This window comes from Typopeltis vanoorti, chromosome 5, assembly GCF_054136105.1.
Source record: "Typopeltis vanoorti isolate ZY-2024b chromosome 5, IOZ_Tvanoo_1.0, whole genome shotgun sequence".
Taxonomy (NCBI): Eukaryota; Metazoa; Arthropoda; class Arachnida; order Uropygi; family Thelyphonidae; genus Typopeltis; species Typopeltis vanoorti.
The window spans coordinates 72384544-72397169 of NC_143553.1; the positions used below are offsets into that span (position 1 = coordinate 72384544).

The 12626-nt window shown below is 34.3% G+C and overlaps 1 protein-coding gene across 1 annotated transcript in view; it reads right to left on the reverse strand.

The window, feature by feature from the left end:
• Nucleotides 1-12626, reverse strand: part of LOC150106523 (voltage-dependent calcium channel subunit alpha-2/delta-2-like) — a 174232-nt gene that overhangs the window by 94519 nt on the left and 67087 nt on the right. The window contains exons 5-6 of the mRNA XM_090393426.1: nt 3071-3206; nt 2756-2887 (exon numbers count right to left, since the gene is read on the reverse strand). Coding sequence (XP_090249552.1) covers nt 2756-2887; nt 3071-3206 — 268 coding nt within the window. The remainder of the gene's footprint in view (nt 1-2755; nt 2888-3070; nt 3207-12626) is intronic.

Below are 12626 nucleotides of genomic sequence, written 5' to 3' on the forward strand. Positions count from 1 at the left end.
TCCGGATGATGCATGCTGTTTTTTGAGGTAGAGCCACTTTAGAACTCGATCTCTCTCTTTCTCTTTTGGCATGGTGTGGATCAGGGGTCGGGAACCGGCGGCTCTTGGCTGAACAAAGTGCGGCTCTTTTATATTGAATTAAAAGATACATAATTAATACAAACAAACTAAATATTGTTTTTTGATACGGCCTGTTCGTGGTGCTGGATACTATGCATGTGACGTGTGTTATGCATGAAATTTTATGACATGAACAACTGACAGCTACGTTACATTTGAAATACCGCTAAATGTTAACCCTTCCTAAGGTAACTAGCGCCACGGCGAAAATTTGAACTAATTGATCAGCTGTCCTATCAAACACCACGGTTTTTAGATACATGCGGATTTTAACTGTCAAAATAAATATTCTGTTAGTCAACTTATTTACTGTGGTACTAAACTGGTGTTTAATTTAGTGCCAGGTAATGTTATGCACAAATTAATTTTTATTACGTTATTATGTTGAATTTGTGTTTTTACTTGCAGGTAAATTTGTGATAATAACCTTCCTAGTTAAATTTACACCAAATCAACTGGAATAGCACCCACTCTTTACACTGCACAAAAACCTGGTACGAAAGGAAATTTAAGGAAGCCTGCGAAATCCTGATAAACCACCCAAATATCAACAACAAAGATGGCATGAAAATTCCAAGGATCTGGATGGCACACATTCAGCCTACCTAATATATAAGATCCAGCATAAGTCAGGACTCTAGCCAATCTTCAGCTAGTATTAGAAACCATTCCATACCCAACTGGCTGGAATGTACATGTTGTGAATATATGTATATAGATAGATACTTGTTGTGCCCAATGTATTACTACAACCAAGAGATAACACTAATAATAGGACTCAAGCATTGATGTATAATTTTTTTTTTAATAATATGTGTATATATATATATATATATATATATATATATATATATATATTTCTTTTTTTTTTATTTATTTATTTATTTTTTTTTTTTATTCACCAGAAGTCAGGCCAACAATTGTTGTAGCGGTTGGTCAGTGTCTTTAACGAACCAGTTTGATTGTAGTGTAGCTTGTTACTGTGTATAGTTGTATGCTCCAGAAGATGACCTTGACGTAAAGGTCAAAACGTCGAATGTAGATTTTAGTTATATTAAACTAAAGTTTTTATTCAAACACCGTAGTTGTCTCCATAATTTTCAAAAATAAATTATAGATTGAATTTAAATCAAGAAAAAGTTGATTGCAAAATATTCGCTGAAATGATTACTGTAATTTTAGATTCATTTACAAGCAGATTTCATGATTTTAAAAAACATCAGGGAGATGAAATTTATATTACATCCTTTAAATTGCAATTTAAAATTATTAGATATTGAAGCTTTTCCGGAATATCAATTGAAGAACTACAAATGGAGCTTCTGGAAATTCAGAATAAAAGAATCTGGGTACAAACACTTCAAGAAATGGTAACAAAAATTGAAGAAAATGAGGAAATTATGGAAGAAACACCACAGGAAATTATATTTAAATGTTGGAATTCTTTCCCAACTAATTATTCAAATGCCAGGCGACTTGCTTTATGGTTTTGACTCTTTTCAGTTCAACGTACAATTGTGAACAATTTTTCTCTTCAATGAATTAAATTAAAAATAAGTATAGGAACAAATTGACTGATGAAAGTTTGAAAGCCGAATTACTATTAAAGTGCACGACATACAATCCAGATTTAAGTAAATTGGCTGAGAAGATGCAAAATCAAAAGTCTCATTAGTGAATTTTAAATTAAAACAATCAAATATCTATTAAAATACATAATATTGTATTTTTGTTGGGACTAATTCTTTTTGCAATACAAATTCTGACTTTTTTTGCAATATTATTCTTACTTAAACATGTTTTGTGATTAAAAACATAATCAAACTTAATGTTAATGTTGTTTTATTTATTGAACATATAAAAAAATTATATGCAAGCATAAAAGTAGTATTTGATAGCTGGAAGTACTGAATTAAAAATAAATTTACCTAAGTTTGAACTAACTTTGAGTCACCCGGAAAAATCGAATTGAAGTTGCGGCTCCCAAAATTTTATTATTAATTTTTTTTTTTTCGTGGAATGGCTCTTTGGTTCACAAAAAAAGTTTCCTGACCCCTGGTGTAGACAGTGGCTTTCTTCCTGTCCCCCCCCCTTCTTCCTTTCAGCAGATCTTGTTTCTTTTACTTCTGACAGCAGCCTACCAGAGTAGATTGACTACAGGACACCCTTTTAGCTATTTCACAAGGGGAATAGCCTTCTCTATTCAAAGTTTGAATCGCAATTTTTCTGCAAGGTGTTAACTGCACATAACTAGCCATAGCAATCTCAGCATGAAAATGCGAAAACTAGCTCTTCACGTCTATTTATAGCATAAAAAATTCTGACACAATAGCAGCAACTATTACATTACACAGAAACCGGTGGAAATAACAGATGTGCAATACAATGACTAATGACAAACTGATGAAAATGACTATTTAACTACTAAAAACAGTACTTATGTAAGGTGATGCAGTTTCTATGAACATGAGTGTATATAGCAAGAAATGAGATAATTAGCAATCTTTTGTGTTTAGATGGAGTATACTAGTCTTTATGCTAAAATATTATATACTTAATCCAAAACACATTAGCAGTACTCTTGTATATAAGAACAATACTACTCACTTGAATGTAAGCATTCAGTTTTTCCTACCTGGATAACTTCTCATAAAACCAGTTTGACTACCAAAATGTTGCCAGTACAATTCTGGGTCATTCTGAAAATTCTCAATAAAAACTTTATCAAGGGCTTTTGACCACTGTATTCCATTCAGAATTTCAGGATCTATAAAAAAGGATAAACCAATACAATTGATGCTGAAAAACAATTACATTATGGAATTATTCAATTTCTTATCATACCTTGATTTCATATATGAAATAATTTTATTCATTAAATACAATCTGTACATTAAATAAAATTTTAATTTATTAGCTGTATAAATTCAGCAAGAAATTACATACTTACATCCTTCATAGATTTCCAAAGGAACATGAACACCGGAATATGATAAGTTAATTCCTTTCTTAAATTTTTCACTGTAGCTAAGATTTGGATCATTATCTACAAAACTCTTCATATTAGCCCATTCCACTTTTTCTTTCTATATCAAAGAACAAAAAAGTTAGCAAAATAAATCTTAATATATATGTATGTTAAATGTCATCACAATACTGGAGCATTCAGAAAAGAATGGATTAGTTGGGGGGGGGGGATACACAATTATACTCCATGTCTTTTTCTTCTCCACCTCCCCAGTCATTTAACATACAATGGGAGTGATACCCTTCAAGGGAATGCCAAGCATAATACAGACAGACAGCCAGCACCTCCATCTTCAAGGGTACAGCAGCAAAGCAGTTCCATAGGTTGGCTTCCAAATAATGTATAGGACCAAACTAGATTTCGTACATTTTGGAGGCTTTCTAATCAGCTGGTGCATAATCTAGCTTATCTAAGCTGTGGGTTGTGCCTTGATTGAGGCTGTGTAATGATATGCAAGGGATGCTGTCAAGGCCACATGGAAATTGAATGCTCTCTGTATGAGTGATATGTCTAAGAGTCTATTTCTTCTCATTGCATGTTTCCCTGCTCTTTTTCACTTCACCTTTGTAATACCAGCATGAGTGTAAACCTAAATAAATGCGATGCTACTGCAGTTAAATAACAAACCTCTCTCAAAAAATTTTAAAAACTTTAAAAAAAATCTTATAAAAATTTTTTCTTCCATGTTCACTTCATCAACATTCATGGTATAAACACCAACCTAAATGATGTGCATCTTCATCTGCAGACATCCAAATCTCATCTTGTTTCTGACTGACCCCAAATTTCTCCTTATCACAACCCATCTCAACTGTCCAAAGCACACCCTATACAATTCCTTCTGCCATTGATACTTGTGCTTTTGTGCAATCTGCCAATTCTACACACTCACATCATGAGAAGAAACTCAATTCTCAAATTCTTCCTAACCACACTCTTGATTTCCAGGTATGACTATAAATCCACACATACACACACACACACACACACATGCATGCATGCACACACACCTGCCATGAGCATAAAATCTCACTTGTGTCTTCTAGTTTTTTCTAGATCAGCCTGCAAAAAATGTCCTTTATCTACTTTTCCATCATTAGCAAATAACTGTATATTAATTATCCTGACAAATCCAAAATATCATTAATATACAAGATACATAACGTGTGTGTGTGTGTGTGTGTGTGTGTGTGTGTGTGTGTGTGTGTGTGTGTGTGTGTGTGTGTGTGTGTGTGTGTGTATGAAGGCTGCCAACATGAGATAAAACTGGACAACAACTTCAAACCTTCATATATGTCACGGCGAGGTAGAACGCTGCATAGTCGAGTCTAAGGAAATTGTCATGGACCCTCATCATATAAGCAGTAACCTTAGTTACAATTTACCAGACTCATTCAACTCTGTTATCAGATTCTGATGCACTCGTGAAATCACACATACGCAGATGCCTAACAATAGAACTTTAACACGGACTATAGCTCCAGTTCAAAGTTAACTGCAGTTTATAATACTCAAATTTAAGTGACACAATGTTTCTTTATAGTGTTTTTTATTTGCTTTCTGTGTGTCTTAACGCCTGAAGAAGTTGGCCTTCCGACGAAATATGTTGTGTTGTGAATAAATTTAACTGTTTGTTCTAACTCTTGGATCTAAGTCAGTTTATAAAAATATGAATATATATATATATATATATATATATATAAATAATACCTCTCGGAGAACTATGTAACTTCTTGAGAGCATGTCCCCTGGGTGGCAGATAGGGGAGCCCACCAGATATGGTGGGGTGATCCAAATATGTTGAATAAGGACTTGTGGACCAACAGGGCCACAGGGGCTATCATCTCGATGGCAAGGGAAGTGGCTTTCTCATGGTCCCCTAGCTGGGTCTATTCTCTCCTTCCTCTTCTTTGAGGTAGACCCCCCCCCTTGCTCTTTAACCTTTCCTATATGGCATTCCTCAACCAGCTGTTGTTAACTATGACCCTAATGCTATTAGAGTATTCGAGGGCTATCGGTCATTCTGTTTCTATCTCTAATCTATCTCTATATCTTCTCTTTAAAATCTCCTCCTACTACTTTAAGGCAAGCTTGAAGGCCTCGAGATGGCAGCCCCATCACCCAGCTAGGCTGCAGATGGCCAGTAACCTTCTCAGTTGAAATTTTAACTCACTAAAAAGACTCATGAAGATAGTAAATGGACAGACTTTTTTGGTAATGAACCAGCTGGGAATAAGAATCTGAGAAAAAAACTACCGAAAACAAAAAAAAAAAAAAAAAAAAAAAAGGAGAAATACACCTATTGGAATATAGCTACCTGGAATGTGAGAAGTATCTACCACAAAATCATAGAACTGGACCAAGCATCATAAGAAAGAAATGTAAAAATAGCAGTAATTACAGAATCTAAAAAAAAGCAGAGAGGAACAAACGAAACTGAAAATTACATCTATATATATGGTGGAGTGAAAGCAGAAGAGAGAGATAAATCTGGTGTAATGATCTTTTTACATAAATCTCTTAGAAACAATATAATCCATTACAATTTTTGGAGCGATAGAATAATAGAAATGAGAATTAAAATAGGCAGAGTCTATAACAGTAATTGGAACTTATGCACCCGAAGAAGGAAAAGAGGACAACTCAGAAAATTTACACACAATTACAGAACATTTTAAATAAGACCAATCCTAGGGATCACATCTTGGTAACAGGTGATCTTAATGCAAGAATTGGCAATCAACCACAAAAACCAAACATAGGACATATAGGAGAACTTAAATGTAATAGGAATAGAAATAGATTAAGGGATTTTACTATAAGCAATAACCTTAAAATAATGAATCCTTCTTCAAACATAAAGACATAGAGACACAAGAAGCATTGTTGATTACATAATCAGCAATATCAAAATGTCAGAAATGATAACAAATAGAAGAGTATATAGAGGATCTGAAACAGAATCAGATCATTGCCTCTTAATTGGAAAAATAAAATGGGAACCAAGATGGAAAACAACAAAAAAGCATAAGGAAAATAGAAATTTTGAATCCGTCAAACTTCCAGACGATAATAGTATTAAAGATTTGTACCAAAAAAGAATAAAGAACTGGATGATAAATTTTAAATTAATGGTAAAAGAAAATCAAAACATAAAAGAAGAATGGTCCAACCTAAAAATCATAATGACAAAAGCTGCAAAAGAAAGTTTAGGAATAAAGAAAACGTGGAAAAGAAAAAAAAGCCTTAGGGACTGGGGTGATTAAATTAAATGCAATATATTATTAAATCCACTACCTTTTCATCCTCATGAAATCCAGCCATTCAAATATGAGTGCAGTAATGCTCAGATTTTGGTTGCCAGATGTAGTCTTATTAATGCCCTTATAAAGAAGGTGTAACCTGTTCATATGGTTCTCTACTTATCAACGTAATTTAAAACATCCAAAGTTATCTTTAATACTATTCTATCCACTTCTATTATGTCCCCTGAACTCAACTCCTTGTGAATTACCCCCAAATTCCTGACCTCAATTTTTTTTTTGTTTGCACTACATTCCTATCATTATAATATACAGCTAGCAATTATTTTAGCCCATACCTTACACTTTGCCACACTGAACTAGCAACTATCATCCATTGTCCAAAATGTCATTCTATCCAAATCATTCCATAAAATCTCCGGATTACCATTACTACCTTCCTGAGTTTAGCAGCTAAGCCTACCAATAACATGGTATAGCTCTGACTTTATCTGACTCAACTGTCCTTTTATTACAGAACATAGTGAATCACTAAGGCATGACATTCCTTTCAAAAAAAAAAAAAAAACTGTCCTATCCACCACCCAGTCATATTCGTCTCTCTCCATTACTGAATTCTGGCCTCACTCAACTCATCCAATATCTTTATCACTATTTCTGAGATATCGACAGGTCTATAATTTGCTATGTTGCAACTTCCATTTTTATATAATAAATCTATTTTGCATTATTATTATTATTATTATTAAACTAAGAACCTCATACATGACGATTTATTACTAAAAGTTTATTTTTCAATTGGTTAGACTATAATAAATTTAGTTTAATCCTTTATCCAAGTGAAAGCAAACAAAGTCTGTACCTGAAAATATCTTCAGGACTGAATATGGTGCTGTACTATCTTACCTGGGTAAGTAGTACAACACCAGGCAACTCGTAGCAAAGGTGGAGCAAGCTACCAACACTCCTATCCCAGTATCTCAGATAATGCAAAACACATCTCCTTGCAGATATGTAAAATGTTATGCATTAAGGGATTGGCCACTACCAAGACTAGTTTCAACCTTTATTGAGGTCTCTTCAGTGGGAGCCAGGCTCAGAGTTGGAGATACCAGGCAGAAGCAATAGCAAGGTCATCTTTACCTATAGGAGTTGCCAAAAGGTTTGCCACCTTTTTTTAAATTACTTTGGATCTAGAGAAAGATGCTGAAAGTTTATTTTTCACTTGGTTAGAATATAATAAATTTAGTTTAATCCTTTATCCAAGTGAGAGAAAACAAAGTCTGAGCCTGAAAATATCTTCAGAACTGAATATGGTGTTGTACTATCTTACCTGGGTAAGTAGTACAACACCAGGCAACTCATAGCAAAGGTGGAGCAAGCTACCAACACTCCTATCCCAGTATATCTCGACATTGGATATCTCAGCTATTCCAGTATCTCCCTGGGTGACTCTAAAGCAGGGGTGGGGAACTCCTATCCCAGTATCTCAACATTACATATCCGCAAGGATATGTGTTTTGCATTATGTGAGAAAGTTTTGCATTATGTAACTTGCAGGAAGTGTTGAGATATTCCAGAATATCTCAACACTTCTTGATATTTATTTCCTATGTTCTTGCCAAAGTCCTCCCATGACTTTTGTTTAGCTAGTTTTACACAGTGTTTAGCTTTCTTACATTTGTCTCTGTATTCTCTAAGAGCACAATGTGACTTATTTGCCAGGAACTTTTGATATCCTTTCTTCTTTTCCTTCACCGCCTCTTTAACTTCCTGTGTCCACCATGGAGTTCTGAGTTTTCTATCCTTGCAGACAATTTCACCACATGCCTCTCTGGCTGAATCAATTAGGGTTTTCTTAAAGGCTCACCACTGAAGCTGCAAGGTTTGGTTCCTATTATTAAAATCTTTCATTGTTTCTTCAATAATCTTTGTGTATTTTAGTCTACAGTTCACATCTGAGAGCTGCTCAACTTTTATTCGCTTTAAAACTTTCTTACATGTCATCATTCTTTTCAATATGAAATTCAATTTTATCCTGCTCAAGACTAAATAGTGATCACTTCCAATTTCAAATACTCTGTACACTCTGGTGTCCTGCAAAGGATCAACAACAATAACATAGTCAATGAGACTTTTCTTATCCCTTGCCTCTTCTCTCCATGTGAATTTGTGCACATTTTTATGTTGGAACATTGTGTTTGTAATAACCAGTCCATGTCCTGAGTAGAAATCCAACAGGTATTTGCCATTATTATTAGCTTTGCTCTTTTCTCCAAATTTTCCCAAAATATTTTTGTATGTCTGACAAAATTATTTCCTACTCTGCTATTTAGATCCCCAATAAGGACTAACTTTTCCTTTTTCATTGTGTCAGCTGCTTTTTCTAAAGCATCAAAAAATTCCTCCACTTCTACCTTAGTAGAACCTTCTGTGGGACCATAGGCACAAAAAAGTCTCATTGTCCAGTTCCCCATTCTGATATTTGCTCACATCACTCTATGAGACTGTCTGCCATTCAAGAAGATTAGCCTCGTATTTTGTGTTGAATACTATGGCTACTCTTTCTTTTCCTTGATTGTCATTGCCTGAGTATAACATTTTGTATTTATTGCTCAGAAAGATCTCCCCAGTTTTTGTCTTTTTTGTTTCAGTCACCCCTATTATGTCGATCTGGTACTTATCTAATTCCTCAGCAAGCTTCATTTCTTTATTATAAACAACACGTAAGTCCACAGTAATAACTTTAATTAATAAATAAGGTAGATATTTCGTACTAAAAATAATAGCACATCTTCAGTGTTACAAACAGATAGAAATAGAATACAAGTAACAAATATTCGGTGGATCACCTATTAAAATATGATGTCGTGAGCTTTTTTTTTATTAATTAATAAATAAATTAATTTCTATCTGTTTGTAACACTGAAGATGTACTATTATTTTTAGTACGAAATATCCACCTTATTTATTAATTAAAATTATTACTGTGGACTTACGTGTTGTTTTTTATAATTATACTATGCCACAGGTCCCTCTAAAAATAAGAATCTTCATTTCTTTGCCATTCAGGCTTCTTATGTTGATAGTACTGATCTTTAACTCCGGTGATGTTGAGTTGGGGTGTGCTTTCAGATTTGTTCCAGTAGCTGACTTTTCGCTGTTTGCCCTGGTTCCATGGCAAAAACAATGGGGGGAGGGTTAACCGGGTGACGCCAACATGAAATTTTGTCATGTTGTACCATCATTTTGTATATTGGTTTAAGCCATTAAGAATACAATTTGGTCGGCTAAATCCCAAATTGCCAGCCTATCCTCGTTCGTTCAGTATCCAGGTAGATAGCCAACAGGGTGCACCACAAGAAGGTGAGGATTGGACATTAAGTCAGAAGCCCTGGTCAGTTCTCCGCATTCCTTTAAAGGCTATGTGGAGGTCTCCTCTCAGCTATACAGCTTTGACCCTTAAGCACCCCCATTAACAATATGGCTTCTAAATTTCAGCTCTCTATCTACTACAACTCAGATCCCTAGTATTCATCGATTTCCTGGAGTACAGTTCCCTAAATGTGGTACACAACTTGTAATCTTTGTATCCCAAAATACATATAACTTTTCACTTTTACACATTAAATTGACATCCATTATGTTTTTTCCCCCATATTGTCAGCTTATTTAAAACATCCTACAAGCTCTCTACATCACCATGATTAACTATTACCCTACCCAACTTTACATCATCAGCAAACAACTGAATATGTCCCTTCAAATTATTTCCTATATTATTTATGTACAAATTAAACAACAGTAGTCCTAACATAGAGCACTGTTGCACACCACTAGTCACATACTTTCTTCTGGATTCTCCTCATCCATATACTACTTTCTGGTATTTGTCCATCGAGCACTCTTCTATCCATATCACCAGTTTCAACCCTTATTGGAGACTGCATAACAGAGAGGTAAATTAAAGTTATTAGAGTGATAACTTTAATTTAATATTTAACACCAAGGTCAACTACCCATTGTTTTTACCTTCATATTAAGGTCATAATGGACCTTGGTGTTAATATTATAAAGTTATTACCCTAATAAAGTGTGTTTCCAGAATTTACCATAATGAATATTCATTATACAATGTTGGTGTCATACAGCATGATAAATATCAGTGTACAAGACATGACACCATTCTCCTTAGTGGAAGCATGACGTGGCTTCAAAGAAAGTTATATTTAGTCTGTAGAGTAGGATTCCATGGTTATCTAGAATTCCTTTATTATCTAGCTAACCATCAGCATATCTAGAGTACTGGTATGTAAAAACAGTCATCATTTATAATTATGAATCTTTTTACAATTGTTTTTCTACATCAGTATTTTATTAGTTTTGGATTCATGACCATGTAAAATTAGTACTTGCAATGTGCCCAATATATATAAGTTTAAAAATATGTAACGTATGTGGGATTTATTGTACTTACTGGATATCAAATAGCTGTAATAATTTCAATGATCTTTATTTTAATTCACAACTGTTAAGTATACAGTGATATCTGTTGCTCATCGTAAAGACATTCTCTTTTTGCTAACAACAATAACATGTCAGCCATTACTGACGTCTTGCTTTCTGCTTAGTTGAGCAAGTGCACATGCTCTCCAAAGAGGTTGATAGGTGATTAACAGCTGACAGAGATAGCATTCAGTACTAGGATAACAAGAGGAAAAATGAAGAGAGAATGAAAGTTTAACACGTTCGCTGCCAACTACAAGTATACTCGTAGTTGGTATATGAGCCTCACAAGCCAACTACGAATATACTCTTATGTCGATTACCGACCTCCTATACCAAGCATGAGTTAACCCTTAGTATAAGTACCTTAATTTGGACCCTTCGCTTGTAAATAAAGCTGAGAGCACATCTGGGGGCTGCTTGGTAGAAGGGAAATAATTTCAGCTAAAATATGGTATATTATATATGTGCTTCAGAAGCCAACTACAAATATACTCGTATGTCGATTACCGACCTCCTATGCCAAGCACGAGTTAACGCATAATTTGTAAATCAAATTAAAACTAATAAAATCAATAAAAATAATAAAATGAAATCAATAAAATAAAAAACAATTTATTCAAATTATGAATGATACACTTTAAAACAATTTTCCAAGCACAATGGTGGTTTTTCCTGGCAAACAGAACAATAATAACGTGTTCTGCATCGTTGTTTGTTTCGTGTACACTCGGCATGGCTTTGTCGAGCGATTCTTTTTTTTCTGTAGGTAGTAAAATTTCCAAATAATGACGATCCTGAATCCTGCTGATATTCTGTGATGCTATAAGCTCATCCATTCCAACAAAAACTGAGATAAATTGATCTCTAAATTTTAACGCAGTCATTGCGTTTCTAGTAATTATATTATAAAATGTATGCGCATTTTGAATGTATATATCAAAAATGCGTATTGCCAATTTCTTTGGCCATCTAATTGTTTTTCGTAAGGCGGAATAGTAAGAAAGCATTTGATAAGAAAGATCAATGCCTGACATATCCAAATTATAGTCCCTAACGATATTTGGTTTTAACTGAATTTTACCATTCCGATTTTTCACTCCAGCCATTTCAAATTTGTGCATATTTGAAATGGAAAGAACTTCCCTCTTATCCTTCCATTTGTGATGAGGAATTCATTAAATTCATCATTGCTCATATTAGCGTAAGCTTCTAATTCTTTATCAGTAAGTTTTCTTTTACTGGTTATGGCAAAACTGAAGGTTTTTAGAGACTAGACGCAATAAACACAGTTGTCAGCATATGTAATATATAGGTGGGAGTGTTACAAGATTAGTCATAGTTGGCGTATGAAACAAAATTCTGTCTGATAAGCCGACTACGAGATTATTCGTAGTGACCTTGAAGACGCGGGTGACACGAGATTACTCGTAGTTGGGGTATAAAACAAAATTCTGTCAGATAAGCCAGCTACTAGATTACTCGTAGTGACCTTGAAGATGCAAAAGCACTTGACGTGCGGGAACAAACTATGCCCAAGGAGAATGGCAACGAACGTGTTAAGACTGCAGACCAGAGAATTTTATTTTAGGAAGGTTCTAATAACTTGAGAGTCAGAATATATTAACAGAGGATTCCAAAAAGGAAATGTTAACAAGGTGAATCCTTAGATTGGAAAAATGAGACTGTCAACAGGTGAATAATAAATA